Genomic DNA, 20,059 nt, shown 5'->3' with positions numbered 1-20,059 from the left:
TTGTACATAGTTTCAGTACAAGAACTGCATCCTGTTTGTGCATCTGTTGTTGTACAGAAAAGTTACAATCTTAAAAGAAAATTAGGAAAACTCAGTCCTGTGAGAAGTAATTTTTCAGTTCGCATATTCCCAGCTCCTGTTCATCCTGAATTCTCTGGGGGATCTGTTCAGCAATTGTCATGGATCTTTGATTTTTAATTACTGTCCACACAACCCTCAGGACAGAAGTGAGTAAGGTTCTCTGAGTATAGTGCATTGGGAAGCCATAGGTGATGGTAGGGTAGCATTGGGTGGGATTGTGCTGCAGATCAGAAACATTAACCACAGTAACAGTGTACAATGACAGCAAAACAGGAATGGTTCTGAAGTCTCTCCTCTGCCCATCTTGTGCTGTGCTCCTCTCCAGCTGGCAGTGCTGTCTTTGTGAGAGGTATAGTCAGGGTGGTGTGGCAGGAGGGAGTGAGACATCCTGTGAGTGCCGTGGAGATTGGGGCGATGTAAAGCATCCGTAATCGCAGTGAATGAACGTGCTGCACGCAGAGAAAGGAGAACTGCCAACGGGTGCACTGGCAGGAAAACAGTAAGGAATGTGAAATTAGGACCATTTCCTCTCACAGTGGACATAGAAAGCATCTAAACCTAGAGAATTTTAAGGGCTTTACAAAAGATTGAATGGTTTTTAGTCACAAACCCCCTTCTTACTTTCTAAAGATGAATTTAAAGCCACTACTGCAGTTTAGTTATCTTCACTGCAGCCACTTTGTTCAGGTACGCGGGTCCCCTTTTTGATCCATTGACAATAGGCCAGTCTCTGGGGGTCTAAAACACACTTGCACACTCTAAATGTCGAAAACATGTCCAGAAAAGAACAGCTTGGACAAAGTGTAACAAGCTTTTTTACCATTTCTAGTGTAGCCAGTTTTATACCACTAGTAGGCAAAAATAGTGGTAGGTTCTCCCATTGCTTCAAAGCTTGGAATTTGTTCCTATGCAGAATGGATGAAGAGAGAGTACAAACTTTTCATCTTATTTTCTTGTCTACAATGTATGATGTAAATATGTTCTGTCTTGCTTTTCAGGGAGATTATTTTACTTTATTTTGGTTAGACATTTTTTTAAATCTAAATTCTTTCTGTACTTAACTAGATGGTAATAATTCTTAGATTTGTTTCGTCTTGATTCCCTCCTGGCCCTCCTCATCCTCTGTGCCCAGAGGAAAGAGGGGGAATGATATTTCATTGGGGTTTATTTTGTTTTGCACACATTTATGTGAGATTTCGGAACTTAGAATGCAGAGCTTTTCAAATGTCCCAACAAGTTCTCTGCAAGCAGTAATCTCATTTTTTGCAAACCATGGCTTAGCAAAATACTGCATAAGCAAACTTGCGTGCAGCATTGTGGGCAAAAGATACTGGCTAGAAAGATCTTTGTGTTTTTTTCAATGTTAATGAAAGTATTCAAGTATCAAAGTGAGTGTCCTAAAAAAGTACGGGGCTAACATCAAAAATGTATTTTCAGAATGAGACCTCACAGAGTAAAACTGCCACTGTTCTATTAAAATCAAGAAAAATTGCTTTGTGTCAATCTTGGATCCATAAGTCATCAGCAAATTAAAGGAAAATGCTCTGCATCAATATTAACTTTTTTTATGGTGCACCATGCCTAAAATCCTGAGGACTGATTAAACAAGCAGCTTCAGTAGAAGGCAGTAAACAAGGTGACTCAAACACAGAGCCATCCTGCCCAGGGTGCATCTCATGTGATGAAATAAAAGGGAATTTTAAAGCCTTGTGTGCATCTCAGTGAAAACAGTATTTTAAAAGCTTCAGACATTTTCATAAAAGGTAAAGTTGCTTTTATTTATAGCCAGCAAATTACTTTTTAAAATCACATGCTTCTGTAGAAGGACAGCTTAAAGATTTACCCTGTGTGGCCTGATATTTCCCAGATGTTTAGGTTATTTGAAGATGAGACTGTTAGGGCTTGAAGGTAAGTGATAGAACTTAGATCTCTCTTTATCCTGAAACAAATTAAATGTTGGAGGTTTTTATCTTAAAACACTTTATTTATTTGAGAGGTTTAATTTATTTATATTGAAACTATGCAAGTTGGGTTTCTTAGCTGTCATGGCAGACCCAGAAACTCCTAAAACATGTTCAGCAGGTTCCTTTCAAACTCTCTGTACATTCTATCAGGTTGATGTCTCCTGTAAGAAATTAGATGAGTTCAAATTCCAGCTAGTTCCTCTTGAGTCACAGCAACTGCCAGAAACAAGTTGGAATTCCTCTTTCATTTTGTTGGTGTGTTTGGTTTTTTTTTCTCCTGTGCCAGCAATTCCAAGGAATTATGAAGTGAAATCTGTAATAAAAGAGCAGTTTAGTCCTTTGTGAAGGTCTTCTGGTAATCCCATCTGAGGCCATCTTGGCCTGCTTTGTTCAGTCTGACAGACTGAATGCTTGTCAAGAAAATTGAGGATCTTGAATGATTCATAGTTGTCTTCTACCCTGGCATGATGTACACAGGGTCGTGTGATCTCCACAGCAGCTGAGAAAAATGCTATTAATTCTGTAAGCCAGAAAAGCTTTTGATCTGTGGGTTGTAACTGAAGTCAGCCTGCTCACCTCCAAAGAGCATTGTCAACACTGGAAGTGTTTTGGACTTTTTTCACCTAGAAAAAACAGGCTGAAAAACAGGCTCCAAAATGTTTACAGCACTCCTGTTGTTCCAGGCAGCAACTGTCTGGGTTTTCTGAGCTATGAATGTACCAGCAGAAGTTGGTGATAAGGGAGGAATGAGAAAAAGCAGAATTATTCCAGATAGAAAGCTTTGGATTCTTCTCAGGATTCTGTTTACTGTTTTCTACTTTCAACAGTTGAGCTACCTGACTTAGAGGAGATGGGCCATGAGAGGGTTTGAGTCAGCATCATTCTGCAGAAGTCAATGCGACTTGTTTGGGAAGGGGAAAGGTATTGGGGTTGGGTTGGTTTTTTTTTGGTGTTGGTTTATTTGGCTTGGTTTTTTTTTTTTGTTGTTTTTTTTGTTGGTTTTTTTTTTTGTTTTTTTTTTTTTTTTTTTTTTTTTTTTTTTTGTTAAACCCTGGTATTTTGTTTTGTTTTTCCTAAAATTGTATCTGAATCTTAAACTCCTGCTGATGGGGGACAGTATAGTTTGTTACATTCTGAAACAGAAAGTTCAAATTAGGAAACTGTAGTGAGTGCCTCTCTTGACTATTAATGAACCTCATGATCCGTGGCTTGTAGTTGTTCAGCAAATGGGCAGGTGTGAGGTGCAAATAGTGAATATTCTTTCCTGATATAATGTGCTCTGAACTTGTAACACCAGTCTCAGTTCCAGAGAACCCAAACCTGCTGCTGACTGAGTGTTGGAGCACTTAGCATGTGTCTGCAATGTAGTTTGCACACACAGCACATCACACCCCATAACCATCACTAACTCATTTTTGTCACGTATCTCGGGCCATTTGTGTGACTTACATCAAGGTGGTGGGTGCTTGACTGGGATATGTGCAGCATATGTCAGCCTGATAACTGTGATACTTTTTTTTTATCTAATTGCTGTTGTAATATGTCTCATTGCACAAGATGATTCTCTCCTTTGAATTCATTTCTATAATGTTTCCTGAATTTTAGCAATACTTGCTCATGCAGGTAGTCCTGCTGAAGCAAGTTGTCTGAGCAAGTGGGTGGTATGCTTTTAAAGTATTGCAGATGAGCTGTTTTGAACATGTAGGATAATCTAGCCCTCAGATCTTTTCAGCACTAGAATTTCAATGCAGTGATTTTACTATTATTCAGAGTAGTTTACTTGCTGAGGAGTCTTCATTGTCCTTCCTACATCAATTTTTTTTACATTAATCAGTTGCTTGCTTTTTATCATTTTTTTACATATTTACATAAAGAGAGAAAATCGTAGCATTTAACGCTGTTAATCGCATTAAAAGTAAAAGATGAATGGTTTATTGTATGTGTGCAGGATCTAAATTCTGAACAGAAATTGCTCTTTTATGAAAGGGTAGCTGTGTTCCAGCATTTATGTGTCATAGATAAAAGCAAAATTAGGTAATCCTTCTGAATTTTTGTGTGTGGGTTTTGGGGTTCCTTTTCATATTGTCATAACTTTCTGTATGCCCGCATTTTGAGATAACATCAGTCTTCTGTGCTGGGTCTTTTTACCACTTGTAAACATGATAATGGTCCTTACCTACTCCATGAACTTTATAAATCCATGTGATTAGATTTTCTTTTTCACCACCCTGTGTTAATGAGATTGATTTACTCTCAGTTTTTAACCTTCATTTTGCATTGCATTAAGAATAGAACATGTTTTATGTTCTGAAATTTCAAACATAATGAATGAAATAAAGGTTGCTATGATATTCCCCATGAATATACAATACTATAATTAAAAGATAGTTATTTCAGGGATTGTGTTTGCTTACTAAGACATTAGCTTCACTTTTTTGAATAAGTGACTCATACAGTGCTCCTGTGGAGGAATTACTGTCATTCCTTGGTGAATCTTTATCTCATGATATGAAAAGTAGTGTTTTCGTAATTCCATTACAAAATTGTTTTGTTTTATTTTATCATATCTAGACCCTCTGCCTGTTATTGCATTGTATCTGCAGCTGGAGCTTCACTTTCACCTTTTTAATTATGAAAAAGATAAGCCAGCTTCTTTGTTATCTTAAAAATTATTAACTTGTAGTACTCCAGATGCATCTGTTATAAAAACAAATGGGAAAAGCAGTATGGCAGAAAGTAATCTAAAACAAGTGACAAAGAGCAACTGTTGGTGTAGGCATTTTAACTATCCTCGCCCCTGCAGCCTACATCTAGTCAGTTCTCTATCTTTGCTTTTTTTTGAAGTCTCATAGTTTCAGGAAATGTAAGATTTAGGGGAGGTTGTAGTATTTTGCAGAACTGAAGCAATATTTTATGTGAAAATTTCTCATAGCCTTTTAGGGTGATTTTTCTGGGTTTGGGGGTAGAATATATAGCAGGATTGGTTTTCACTTCTTTTTTTTTTTTTTTCTTTTTTTTTTTTTTTTAAGATTTCAGTGGGAACATGCAAGAGTAAAATATTTTTTTCCTTACTTCTCCATCTCATTTCTCTATTGGAGTAGACAGTAATTGCCTTTGGGACAAAAAGGCAAAGCAGAACACCTGTTTTATCCATAGGTACTGCAGAGTCATTATTAGTTCTGTTCTCTTCAGAAAATAAGAAAACTGAGTTTCTACTAAAGCTCCATCCTCTAAAAGGGGCAGGTAAAATTCAAATTTCTGCTACTCTTGCTTTATATGCACCTAAACCACTGCAGCTGGTTGTGTTCAGTGAAAGACACTTGCAGGTCTTACCATCAAATTAAGTCAAAGTGATCTGGTGACATTAAAGTTGATTATTTCTTCTATGGGGATATAGCTGAACTTCCATATTTCTTTGCAAAGGGTGCATCCCTTGAAAATGAGAAAGAGGTATAGTGGTTTTGTTACATTATTCATGTGTCCAGTCCTGTGTTAGTGGCTAACCAAAGCTTTCGTTCTGTAGAAGGTGAAAACCCAAATCATCCCTCAAAGTGTATCACACACAGTCTCCTGAACAGCCAGGAAATAAACCAAGAGCTCCGAGACACCAGAGAAGCCAGAGTCATAAATCATTAATGCATGTCAGTCACATTCCAGGCACTAGGCTGTGGTAGTGGAAAGCTCTCAATTCAGATGTAATGTATTAAAATATTTTCTGAGTTTTCTTTTCTCAAAAGAAGTCCTACCTGTCTCTGCATAGCATTTTGTAGTTTTAGTTCATTGTTGTTTCATTCTGTTGTCTGCAGTTCTGCATCATAATGTTCCAGGATACATTCATCTAAGACAGTTACCAGTTAAACATTTTTTACTTGTTAGGGTTTTTCCAAGAACTTAAGTGAATTTTCTAATTTAGAACAACTAATGAGGATGAAAAAAATAAAAGCTGTTTAAAACATCTCCTGCTGTAACCAATGATTGCTCTATGAGGGATTATTACTCAGGTGCTGTTCAGTGAATAGCTTCCTTGCCCAAGAGAAAGTTATTTAATAATATTTTTGAAGGCTTCATTATCCTGTTTTTCAGTGATTATTGGGGAGTGTAAAATAGCCTTTTGTTCTGTTTTGGATATTTCTTCTATTCAAGTTGAGATACTTAAACTGTGCTTTGGACTACTGTGTAGATATTCTTAAAGAAGTGCTTTGGGGGGGTTTTAGAGCTCTCTGCATAAATTTCTGGTAATTTTTAGGGCTTGGTTACCTGATTTTGACATTTAGCAATCTTCATTGGAATTGCATGTTTCAGGAATATAAGGTTTGAACTAATAATGGTTGAAGTCTTTTCTTAAAGCTGTTAGAACTAAGTGAAGAGATAATGTCAACATTGCAATCATCTTGGAGGGGAGAGGGTAACGGTTAGTGGGGTTTGGGGGAAGAGGTGGGCGGTGAGATGGATTGATTTCACAGGATGAAACTTCTGATAAAATGTCCTTCTAGCACTTTAAAGTTGTCATCTCTTTAACCACCAGTTATTGAAAAGGCAACCAAAGTTTCTCCAGTGATAACAGATCCCTTCATAAACAAGCAGAAAAACAAAAAATCATTCAGCTTGTTTCACTTACATCACTTGTAGAATGTGAGGTTTCTGTTTCCCTGTTGACTGTAGATTTAGACTATCAGACTAGTCCAGGTTTCTGGTTTCCAAAGGCCTGAGTTTTTCTAGATGCAAAATGAGAGCAAACTTACATATCTTAGCAGTATTGCAGTTGAGAAAAACGAAGTAGATTCTCTCTTTCATCAACAATTTTAAGTTTGTCCAGAAGTTTGACAAGGAGAAAACTTGAATGAAACATCTGTTTGAGTGTGCACAAGTCCAAACTGAAGGAAGGGATTTTTTTCTAGAATTGCTGGAGTTAAGGCTAACCAGCCCTAACTAAATAAGTACTCTGACAAAAATTGGCAGCCGTATGAATTAGATACCCACAACTCTCGCTGAAGTACATTTCCAATGGAGGGCCAAGACATTTTCTCCAGTGAACTGCCAGTAATCCATAAGGAGATTTTAACTATCAGGAAGTTATATGGGAAAAGACTGGAGTGAAACCAAAGCACTGTAGAATTGTGGTCCTGAAATTAAGAGTTAAAATGATGACCCAGAATACTGATCAAAGCTGTCTGTCCCAACCTATCCCACCATGTTTTGTTCACTCTTGGATGTGCCAGTTTTCCATTCAGCTGTCACTTCTACAGTTAACTATCTTAACAAACTCTGTTTGAGGCTAACCTTTAAGTCCATTCAATAGCTTTAGGTAGTGTGTGAAAAGCTTTCCTGTCTGTGAAAGCAGCACTGAGTGAAGAGATGGGATCTCAGCACCTCTAAACAGCTTATGACCTGGCGTTTTAAAACATTTTTCCATCTTTTACTTTGCAATAATTGAGTAGAGTTACTTTAGACAGAATGTTGAAACAGCTGGAGTGGTTGCGTGGTGCCTGGCGCTCCGTGGGTTTGGGGAGGTGGTGGATGGGTTGGCCATTCCCCACTGGTGTGCACTTAGTACTGGTTTAAATGATAGGAGGGGTTTGAGAGTCCAAGGTAATACATACAGTGGATCTGTATGTATTTGTGTCATCCAGACACTATTAGACCTGCAAGATAAATTTTCTCTGATAGAAGGCTAAATGACAGTGTCATAAATTACCCTAGAAAAGAAAACCAAAGTGGGATTCCACCTAAGGACACGTTCTGCACTGCTGTCACCTCACAGATGGCTATCTTTGCTGACTTTCTAGCTATTAGAGTCTGCATATATCTCAAACTACTAAATACATACAAAAGGATGCCTTAGATGTGGACATAATAGACTGACAAGCTTGATTTATATTTCTGTATTAGCACTAACCAGTAAAAGAATTGTATACAAATGTGTGTGGGTGGGGAAAAAAATTATAGAGTTGAAGTGAATAGAGATGCTCTTCTGGTTTTAATACATTGTTATTTAACTGTACCAGTTTGAATTCTTCCACAATGAAATGCTTAGATTTAAAAAAATAGATACATATTTCATTTCTCCCTGTTGATGTTTTCCACCTTTATCTTTTGGGTGGGTATGAAAAGCACTCGTGTTACATATTTATAAATTCTAAAAAGTACATTCTTCTTTGTTTGATAGGATTTTCTGATAGCATGTCTCTAAACTATTTTGATTTATTTTACGTAATAAAAAGGGAAAGGATAAAAAGTTCTGTTCTGTTTACTTTTCTCTGATTCATACTGCTTCCTGGAGATCACTTATTATTCTGTTTGGTACATGAAGTACCAAAGGGTAGGAGTTAAAGCTCTGCCCCAAGGAACTTGTAATCTAATTAAAGCATATGAAACTGCATTCTCAGATCTCAGTGGAGCTGTTCCACCTTTTTTGACTATATATTTGTGTGCAGCCATCTGAGAACCCAAGTAACAAATCAGAAGGTGTAGTGGGTTTGATAATCAGTTACAGTTCTCCCCACAAACTACCATCACTGCTGTCAAAAAGAACTTTTCTCCTGTTGAAAAGTCTGGGTTTGGGGTCACAGGAGGTCATAGTCTCAGAAAGGATCTACATCCCGTGAGATAACAGCAGCAGTGAAAGCTTGCACTCCTTCCCTTAGGAGCCAGTAAGGAACTAATGAAAAATAGTCTGCGCAGACAACTTCCAGCAAGTTGAGATTATAAATAAGATTCTTACCAGAACAGCACTGTTGAAAAATTGATATTTTTGATGGGTAGAGTAGCCTATTTAGGATGTCTATAACTGCTTGGATTATTTGTGGGGAAGGGTATCTGGCATACAGCAGAGTTGGCATGAGCCCCCATCTGCTGGTAGTGCTTGAATGGCCTTCGTTTAAGCCTTGAAGTCCAGTTCTTTGTTTTGCATTCTCACCAATGCCCTGTGTAAAGGCATCAGAGAGCATGACTTTCTTCTAGACACGGCAACAGTGAGGAGAATGATAATGATGAAATGCATCTCACTGTGCAGAGAGAATTCAGGAATATCTATGTTGAATGCATAAACATTGATCTAATTAAATTTTTCACATACGTACATACTGCTTATTGGAATTCCTACTGCTATGCTAACTTCATCAGTCTGCCAGAGTTTGAAACTGCAGCATCAAGTACTTAATGAACAGATTCATGAGTAATCTCTAGGAAGTGCTTAGAATTAAGGCCAAATCTAAGGAGCTTTGTACTTCTTATGACATTTTTCACCCTTTGGCTTTCATATTATGGAAGCCACATAAAATCAGCAAGGAGTCTTAAATTCATTCTTTGAAGGTATTAGAAAATACTGCAGAACACTGTGCTTGCTTTTTTCTCTCAGAATGTATGGCATTTATTTTCTTAGAAAAATAAGAGTTGGATTTGGCATCTTTGCTCTGTGCTGTAAATCATCATTACTAGGTAAAGTGTTTAGTCCCTTAATAGTACTACTCAAATCCCTGCTTCTCAAGGGAAAACTTATGAGAAGCTCTACAAATCTGATGGAATAGAATCAAACCAGGAGATTCAGGGAGTATAAATCAAATAACATCCTGTTGGTATGCAAATAGCAGTGTTATTGACTTATCCTCAGTAAGCATTACAATCCTGAAAACAGGACTTCTGGTGAAATGATACTTTGCATTTTCCTTTTTTCCCTTCTCATGTTTTCCCCCTGACAGATATTGTTTGAAATTCTGCTACCGTACTGTGTCTGTTTCATATTTTGCAGGATTATGACTTGAGCCAGCTCCAGCAGCCTGACACTCTGGAACCAGATGCCATCAAACCTGTTGGAATCAGACGTCTTGATGAAAGGCCAATCCATGCAGAACCTCAGTATCCAGTCAGATCAGCTGCTCCTCATCCTGGGGACATTGGGGACTTCATTAATGAGGTAAAGAAGCGAAAAAAGGTTTCCTCCTAAGATCTGATAAGCTTTTGTATTTTGTTTACTCTACTCCGCATGAGTAGCTGCTATGTTAGAACATAATAACTTTTTAAAACTTCCTCAGACAATTAAAATTGTCTCACTAGACAGAAATAAATACAGTCTTCTAAAGTACAGACAAATTTAATTAACTCATTCAAACAGAAAGGGAAAGATGTATCAATTAACTTCTGTGCATCCGTATTAATTGCATTCATAGTACGTTATCAGCAGCAACCACAATATCTCCAAGCAGGATTATGCAATGGGTTGCAAGTAATAAACAGAATAACAAAATTGTATGTAGCCTGAACTCATTTATTAATTCACAGTAATTTAATAATGGAAGAAGTTCATTTTCATTCTCCTCATACATTACCCTTTGAATCCAGATAATAGTGGAAATTCAGTACCTTCAATAAGACCAAAAGAATTCCGTCAAATACGATTAGTAAGCAGGGCAGCTAAATTAAATGTTATGTAAGTGCTTTTAATACTTGTCTTGTCATAGAGCTTTCAAAGATTTTGCATTATCTTTGATTCTTCAATCTAATAAATGTAATTGAGATTCAGACTATACCAGAGTACTGATAGCTCTGAAAGAAATTATCCTCATTATTTCTATCACTGGTCAGTCTTAAATCATTGGTGTTGTGGTACTTATGATAGAACATGTTTCTTGTGTTTGCTGGTTATAGGGAAAAAAAAACGCTAACCCAGATTTACTTCTATTTTTACTTTATTCTGTACTGAATTGTAGTAGTTAATTATTTCTCGTATCTTCCTTGTCAGCTGGAGCTGGACACATATTGCAGAGTATTGCAGAACAGTTTCTGCAAACGTGTTTATTCTTGTTTGCCTTGAAGAAAAGTCATGCTAATATACTAAAGTCTTTTGTGTTAGAAAGCTGCAGAAAATTGAATTTGCCCCTTTTAAGGTATACGGTGATACATTTGTCAAAAAACTTAGAGGAGAGTTGACTAGCAGGAAATGTACAAATATTCTTGTAAGACATATTTTAAGAGACTCCAGTTTTACTCCAGAGACTGCCTTACACTTCTAAATATTACAGTTATAATTGGCTTCTGGAAAATAGCGGAGACGCGGGACAATAAAAGGCCCACATAGCTGGCCAAGGCAGTGTACACACAAGAACTTCCTTGTGCTTCCAAACACTCAGAGATTCCCCATCCTGTTCTCACACAGCTGTGGCCAGACGGTGCCCACCTGGCAGGCAGTAGTGAAGAACCCTGTTTTTTGTTGTTCTCAAAGCAGCCAGGAGGCTCTGTTATGGAGCAAAGGCAGGGAATGGGTCTGATTCTGCTGGAAGGCCGGAAAGGGGCCAGAGGTTGTCCATCCTCCTAAGATTTTTTAATGACTTAGCAGGCTGTTCTTGCAATATTATTTTTCAGTAGGTTATCACTCTTGAAGCTGATAGCATCAGTGTGTACACATGGGGCAGAAGAAACAGTACGTGCTCTCTTGATTTAACCCTGTACGTTTATAATGCATTACAGACGAGCATGGAGTCATTTTTTTCCTGCTGTCTACTGTACTATATCAGTACCTCCCTTTATGCTTCGCCTTGCCATCCACCAAAGAAGAAAGCTTCTCCCAGCTATTCATACACAGTAAAATAATGTCATTGATTAAGAAAATATGTGCAAATATATATGAAGTTAAAGAAAACACAGCAGTTTTCTTGTCTGCAACTTAGCTCAGAATTAATTATATCTGCTGATTGAAAGGAACTGTGTGAGGTAGTTTCTGTGTTTTAAGGATTATATATTTAGCTTGTCTTCTTCATAAGGTTTTTTTTATGAGAATTTTACAGGAATGTATTGTTTTACTGTGGGGCATTCCATCTAACCCTCTGTCTAGCAGACAGTAGCCACCCAAAGATTGTCTATGCTCTGTTTTCCCAGAAGACTGAGCAAAATAGGCATTTTATTTCTCTAAAATAGTGTCAGCTTAATTTGTGTTTTCTGTAAAAAATTTCCCATGACAGATGTGATTCTAAATTGTCTGCTGGGTGTGGGAGAAAATGGGTATGTCTTTCATAGGAGTATTCCTATGGAGACTGTTACAGTTAAATTTCAAAATTATCAGTGTCTAGAGTATAAATTTTCAGGCTGCACAGGTTTTCAGACTCTCCAGAAAATTGCACCTGCAGTCCTGGTGTGATTAAACCCAAGAAACTTGGTAAGTTTCTCTCAGTTTTACTTGAGGTAAATTGAAAAAATATCTTGAGTAAAGCCTGTACCAGACATTTCTTAAGGCAGTTCCTAAAGAAGATAAGCTGAGCTGTGGAAACAACATAGCAAGATAAGAAAGAGCAAAGTTCATATCTCTCTGCATCCAACTTCAGTATTATTAGACGTAATTCTTCCCTTGGGCGTCTCTATCCCAAACCACCCACCAAACTAGCCCAGTCCCTAGCTGAGCAGGGAGAGAGGCTGCTTTTGAACTGTCAGCACTTCAGTAGCAAAGTCTGCATTAGACCCTTGGTTTGAAAAGATGCAACACTTTCGGAGATGAGTCCAGTCTTTTGGAGGACTTGACCCTATTCCAGGAGATGTGGGTCAGTATGGTCTTATGAGATGCTGGTCCACATGTGGAAATTAATTTAATCTGTTGAATGCTCACCAGCACCTCAGATACACTGTTCAGATTAGCTTCTGAATTCCTTTAGCTTTTGACAAAAAATTTATTTCAGATACTGGAGGGTTTAGCTCCCATTTCCAAGCAAGACCTGGGAGTTTTCTTCTTATTTTCCTTACAGAGTCATAGAAACAAAAAGCAAAAAAAATATCCCGTGGGTCATTTAGGTTTTTTCCTTTTAGCAGTACTCTGTTTCTTCTGGTATATTATTTTCTACCTGTCATTCTTTGTATTAAACCTACTTAACTCAATGAGACATACATAAGTATGAGTATTTTGTAGTGTTCTGGTGACTTCTCAGTTGAAAAACAAGTTAGAATTACAATAAAAAGTCTTGCATTTTTTTAACACAAAGTTGAGATAGCACGCACAAAGCTATGAACTGTTTAAAACAGGAAGGTTCCAGAGGTGTCTGATAGTCAAAATAGGTTTTGCAGGCATAAGCTAAATGACCTCAGGGACTTTCTTGTTTTGTCTGTTTCAATGGATAGATGAATCTGTAATTTAAGAGGGGAAGGGAAAAACCTCCTTTTCTTCCAGTCCAGTGTACAAACAAGTCAGTGAAATAAGTCATGTATTATTAAGAATCCTCTGTAGACTTTGTTTTCCATTTTGAGCCTTTCAAAGCCTAACCTGCAGAGTGTGGAGCATAATTAACACTTAGAATAGTCAAGATTCACAGGACAGTATAAATTAGACCTGTTTGAAGTAGTTTTGTTAATCCTGTTTTCAAGACCCACCTGTATTGTCCCTAGAAATCTCAAGAAAGTTATATTGTGGTGGAGAATTTGTGGCTAAGAATAAATTTATAATCAGTAGAGGACATTGCCTGAGGTAAACTAAATTTAAATTGCAAACTGAAGGTCTCATCCCATGGAGACATGGAGGACCCTCAATTCATTCTTAGTAAATGGTTATTGATACAGTGCACCTCCATGCAAAATGGACTCCCTCGATGGTTCCAGATATAAACCAATTTGTTTTTTGTATTTCCCTGAAGGTCTCTGTTCTTCCTTTCCTTCTCATCAAAAGTCTGCTGAATCGGATTAGGTAGTAGGATTAATGAAAATAGAAGCATTAGATTTTGTAATGTTCCATGTTAGTTCAAGATTTGAGAAGGTTGCTTTCCTTTAACTTGAGTGAAATGGAGAATGCCTGCCTGTATTAAGGCACGTTTACTGTTGTTCCTCAACCAAGGCACTCTAATTTCTCCAGTTCTGCCCCTTATCACCTCCCTAGTGAAAGCTCTACTATGTATATAAAAGAGGAAAAGGAAATAAGTGAGCCTGTCCAAGGTCTCAAGCTGACCTCTCTGTTGCTGTGGCTCTTCTGTGACTGCTTGTTGTGCACTGGTGGTGTAGCACACGTAAAGAAATGTGACAATTTACTGTCCCACCAGGTTCCCCTGCTCCTGAGGATGTGCCCCAGAAATTCTGTTGTTGAATGAGCTTCTCACTCTAATGAAAGCTTTGCATTTTCAGATCAGGAAACTGTAAACCAAGTAACTGTAACGGCTCTGTTGCTCTGAGGTTCTTGAACACATCTGGTAAAAACTGAGATCTCTTTTCAGAAGTGACTGACAACGAATGCCTTGGCAACAAAATCAGTAGAAGCCACTCCTGGCAGCCATTTGTTGTCTTTTTGGTTGTGCAGATGCAGCAGGTCATGTATCCATAGCACCTCCACCCACTGAAAAGGACAGTATAGTAAAAGAAAAAAGGTGGCAGTGCTGAAACCAAAGGGAGCTTCTAAGCTGATGGCACTGCCCGTGCCAGGGCTGTCTGGCATGCTGTAGAGCCCAACAGCAAAGAGCAGCATCACACTGGGTACGCTCAAAAAATTGGCTTAGCAGAGGGAAAGAGAAAACATTGTAGTACTTCTTTCTCATTTCAGTATGTAACTTGTGACACAAATATAGCAGAAATCTTGTCATTTGAAGAGTTAGACACTAAGTTCAGTCATTACACTGTGCACCAGAAGATAGGTGAAAATGTCAGTGTAACTTGTGCGGTGCAGTTGAATCAATACTTCCAAAACATGACCCGTAGCTACGTTCTCTGAATGAAATGGATTACACTGGCAGCACAACCTTTGAGAAAGTGAATTTGTTAGTGAGATCCTATCTTGTAAGTCAGTAACTCAAAACCAGTTTCCTTTTCTGAAATGCTATCATGATAGCCGCAGCAAATTGAAAAAAAAATTACAAGTTCCCCTTTGGAAAAACAGATGGGAAAGAGGCTGCCTTCTGCCTTGTCATGGATGACTGATAGGTATCAGAATTTTTGCAGTGCTGTAGGAAAATGTTTTGTTCGCTGATTTTTTAAAATAAATTGGTATCCCATGGTTGGCTGGCTATTAGTAGGCAGAACTGCAGGGAAATAACATTTTGTCTCCAAACTAACTTTCTAAATGACTTTCACACATGGATAGCTGGCATTCGTACCTCAGCACTCCTTAACCTCAGCTGGCATTTATTCTCCTTCCCTGTCACCTGCGTTCCAAACACGTGGGTGTCTGTCACCCCAAGCAGGCTTTAGGAAAGATCTGAATACCATGAGGCCAGTTACTGCCTAAGAAGTAAAGTTGTCTTTGTGCTTCACTGCAGAAAATAAGAAAAAGCCTTAGAACTTGCCCCTTGGAAGCTGGATAAGGGATGTCTTCCAACACTTACTGTTGCCTTTTCAAAATCACTCATCTTTTTTGCTTATTATGGCCATCAGGTTTGAAAATGCCAGAGAGAGATAACAAGCATCACCAATTATTCTTATCTCATAATTCAAAATTGCACTTTTAATTCAGGCTATTAATAACCTGCTTGATGTTGTTGTACCACATGCAATGATCATTTCAAGGCCAAAATTTGTTCTTGATTGGAGGTCATTGGGTTGATAAATATGCTGGGCTTTTCCACCACTGATTTGGAAATTATTTTAGGTACATTTTGCACAATTCTGAATTATTTAAATAGGTGATAAAGAACCAGGATTCACTTCTACCTTATCAATACAAAATGCTTTAATTAATGGATTTAATATGTATGTACTCCATAATACATATTTGTAGAAGAAAAATCAGCTTCTGGTTCCATTTTGTCATATTTGGACAAAACACAATTGAGAGTGAAACGTACTTTTCTAAAACCAGAATATATTAGATAGTTTGAAGGAAGCTCACTCATTCTTTCAAATAAGTAGGAGTATAATGCCATTCTTTAAATAAATAAACATTAAAAATTGAAAGTAAAACCAGCACAAATATCACTGGTAAAAATTAATAGTGAGCAATTTAAAATCCTAGCACAGCCTTATGAAATTCTGAAAGATACATTATCCCCTGTCAGTGGCTGCCAGAGTAGATCCTATTCAAAATGGAAGATCTTGAAAAAAAGTGTTGTTAATCCCAGGGAAGAAACTATGAGGTTAAAAAAATAAAAATCATAAGAGAACTTTTTGGCTTCAGGCTTTTATATTCAGCTTGTAAATCTTCCCCAGATAAGCACAGAGAAAATGTCTCATATTCTAAAGTTAGTTACCCATATAAACACTTAGGTTTGGACTTATGTAACAAAACAGAGAATGTAGAGGCTTTTCTCTGGAAGAAGTGTGGTTCTTTCCTGGCTTTTCCTCTTCAATTCCCCAGCATTTCCTCCAATTCATTTTGTGTTGCTTTTAATTTTGTCTATTCAGCTCCATAGACTGGAAATGTAAAAATGCTGATGGCCTACTGTTCGTGTGTTGGTAACTTCAGTACTTTGAAATGAGGAAACAAAAACAGTCATCATCTTGTATTCAGCTTTGATGTCACTGTGTGTATTTTCTGAAGAGCAGGTGGATTTCATGGGTGGATGTGGCAAAACATAAAAGGCTTAAGACAACGTACCATATATTTTTCTCACAGCAGCCTACAAAGGTACATGAGTTTAAAGGACTAACTTAATATGGATTTTGGCACATGCAGATGGATCGCAGGCCAGAAAAGTCAGTGGATATGCTATTTACCATGTGAGATGGCTGTTGAATTGAATCTCTGCAAACATGCTTATTTCTCCTTCCTCATCTGTCTAACCATTCCCACATGGCACAGGTTGTGAGCTGTATATCTTTTAAACTGTTTATTTACTAGCTTCAGTCCCAGTGCCATGATTCTCTCTTAAGGTTTTGTTAGGGCTGTGATTGCAGCTACATTCAAAATGTCCAGTGCTGCAATGCTGGAAACCCGGTCATTCTAAAAGGAGTTACAAAAATGTAAATCCTGTTTTGCAATGAATGGCAGGAGAGGAAGAACGTTGTTTTCTCAAGTGGTGCTTGATAGATAACTGCACTGCAAATATTCTGGATATGCTTTTGTCTCGCTCTCAGATACAGAACTTTATCTTCTTTTTTCCCCTCTCCTTTTTGCAGGGACTTAAAGCAGCTGACAATGACCCTACAGCCCCACCATATGACTCCCTCTTAGTCTTTGACTACGAAGGAAGCGGCTCCACTGCTGGATCCTTGAGCTCTCTTAACTCCTCAAGTAGTGGTGGTGAGCAAGACTATGACTACCTAAATGACTGGGGCCCACGTTTCAAGAAACTTGCTGACATGTACGGTGGAGGTGATGACTGAACTTCAAAGTGAACTTTGGTTTCGGACAAGTACAAACATTTCAACTGATATTCCCCAAAAGCATACAGAAGCTAGGCTTTAACTTTGTAGTCTACTAGCACAAGTGCTTGCTGAAGGCTTTGGCTTAGGCTGCAAACCAATTTGGGCTCCGTGGAATATCAGTGATCCAATGCTGTTTGGAAAAAAATATTGAGCTCAGTTACACTTGAATTTTACAGTACAGAAGCACTGGGATTTTATGTGCCTTTTTGTACCTTTTTCAGATCGGAATTAGTTTTATGTTTAAGGCTTTAATGGTACTGATTTGTGAAATGATGCATTAAAGAGACAAAATATGTTGGGGTGGGGAGGAGTAAGGTGAAACACAATATACTTCACAATGCTTTTGTTACATCGCATTGCTTTTATTAAAATAAGGAGATTAAAAATAAACAAAAAAATCCTCATGGAACAATTTTATTATCTGGGAGAGAGGACCATGAGGTGGAACAATGTACATTACTTCTAGTTTTAGATGTTAGGGGACTTTTTTCACTAAAATTCTAAAAATTATGCAGCTGGTTGCAAATAAAGGGAGTTTTCATATCACCAGTTTGTAGCAGAATTGATTTTTTTTTTCTTATGCTAGAATGTTAGACACATTTTGGTCTTAATCCATGTACACGTTTTGGTTTTTGTTGGGTTTTTTTTTTAATTTCTAGTATTTTTTTCCCACTTCACTGTAAAAAATGGTATGTGTACATAATGTTTTATTGGCATAGTCTGTGGAGAAGTGCAGAAACTTCAGAACATGTGTATGTATTATTTGGACTATGGATTCAGGTTTTTGCATGTTTATATCTTTCGTTTATGGATAAAGTATTTACAAAACAGGTTGCAAACAAGTGACATTGATTCAATTGTTGAACTGTAGTTAGAGTACTCAATATTTTTTTTATTTTTATTTTTATTATTTTTTTGGTTTGGGGAGGGAGAAAAGTTCTTAGCACAAAAAAGTTTTACATAATTTGTACCAAAAAAGGGGGGGGAGGGGAGTTGGCCTGATACTGGTGGCACGAGAAAATATACAGTATGTTTTCGGGGTGGGAGGGGGGGGAAGGAGCTTTCAAACTGGAGAGACTTCTGAGAACAGCTTTGCCTCTGTATTGTGTACCAGAATATGAATGATACACCTCTGACCCCAACGTTCTGAATAAAATGCTAATTTTGGATCTGGTGCTTGGTTTGGCATTTTTTCTTCCACCTGAGCAGCCCTGACCGCAGTAAATAAAAAGTACGCAAAATGTGTTTGAGTTCTGTGAGAAGTTGTGTGTGCTTCTTTGGCATTTCCTACTGCCAGACTGAAAACAAGCTGCATGTAGAAGAAAGCCCAGCACAAATTTGGAAGGCAAGTTCCCAGGTAAAAGCAAAGTGATCTATGCTGGGATTTCTGGGAATTCACAATTTTCAGTTCCCCAGTGATGGGGTGGGGATGGCTCTTTGGTTTAATGTGCATTATCTAAATAAGAACCTGCATAATTTTTGGCTCATTTCTAGACTGACAGTTTAATGGATGTGTGATTATGCTGCAGGCTGCATAAATAAATTGCAGATTGTGGCAATCCTCTGCTGCCTGGACTTTCTTGTGCTGAAGTGAAGACAAGACCCTGCTAACCTGAGTGCACATCAAATCGTGTCCTTCAAGGAGGTGCTCACATTCATGGAGCTCTATCAAAAAGCCCCATTAGGAGATTTGTCATTAGTAAACATGTTTCTGACCTGTTACCATGATTTACTTGCAAACCAAGCAACCATAGTAGGTACAGTTCTGTCTTTGTTCTCTTGCAGCAATCTGCTCAGGTTTAATGCCTACATTTACAGACATTAAGGACCTAATTGTGAACGGTGTGAGCCTCAAACAAAATGAAATGCTCTCAGTGGAAAGGGAGGGGAACCAGGCTCTGGCAGCAAAATAATCTGGCAGGAAAGCTCATCACTGGTGCCACTTCACTGCTTCCTCAGCACTCACACCATAATTTACATAACTTGACTTTGGGACATAAATCCCAAAATCTGATTTGGGGAGGGTTAACGCTGCATGGGGAATGTCTCCTTTTTTTGCTCCTGATGAAAGGTAGCAATCCTCTCAGGTTGGGATATACTATTTCAGCTTCTGCACACCTGGCTATTATTTATGTCATGCATTTGCAACTATAACTTAATGCTGTAATATAGCCTTGATTTTTGAGTAATGTGTCAAAGTTACCAACAAGTGCTGTTAAGCTATTTTCAAATTCAATTTGTATGTAGCATGTAGATCAGGACATGGAAATAAAGTCTGACCATGCATAGTTAAGTAAGGACAACTTTCATAAAGGGCAGATTTTAAACTGTCAATGCATGTTAAATAAGCAGAAGACAGCTTTTAGCACACAAAATTATGCAAAAATGTAGTTCAAGCATAATCTAGTATTGTTACTTTGAACCAACAAACTGAAAATGCTAAATGAACTTTATTCATTGACACTGAATATTAAAAGACACACTGGGAGAGAGATCTGTGAAAGATTTCCCGTCCGGGCTATAGCACAATTTTTTGTTAGAAGTGGACAGAGGTCATCTTTTATAAGCACTTGGCTGTTCTGCACAGCACTAGGAGCTTTATCTTGATCAGACGGACAGCCAGCTCTACAGCTCCTTTGAAATTGTAGCAACAGTTCTCAGACCTAGTGATAGTTCAGCATTAGGTCTGCTGAACAGAACAAAGAGATTTTATGCATCTCAACTGCTTATAGAAGAAGAAAAAAGATGTTTGAACTGAT

At 37.9% G+C, this 20,059-nt stretch overlaps 1 protein-coding gene across 1 annotated transcript in view; it reads left to right on the top strand.

Annotated features, from left to right (window-relative positions):
• Positions 1 to 18,469, top strand: part of CDH2 (cadherin 2) — a 115,149-nt gene extending 96,680 nt beyond the window's left edge. The window contains exons 15-16 of the mRNA XM_066562682.1: positions 9,793 to 9,957; positions 17,052 to 18,469. Coding sequence (XP_066418779.1) covers positions 9,793 to 9,957; positions 17,052 to 17,258 — 372 coding nt within the window. The 3' untranslated portion in view covers positions 17,259 to 18,469. The remainder of the gene's footprint in view (positions 1 to 9,792; positions 9,958 to 17,051) is intronic.
• Positions 18,470 to 20,059: the final 1,590 nt, after the last annotated feature.

This window comes from Molothrus aeneus, chromosome 1 (assembly GCF_037042795.1).
Source record: "Molothrus aeneus isolate 106 chromosome 1, BPBGC_Maene_1.0, whole genome shotgun sequence".
Classification (NCBI taxonomy): Eukaryota; Metazoa; Chordata; class Aves; order Passeriformes; family Icteridae; genus Molothrus; species Molothrus aeneus.
Note: the sequence above shows the minus strand (reverse complement) of the source record. Positions and strands in the feature narration are given on the sequence as shown.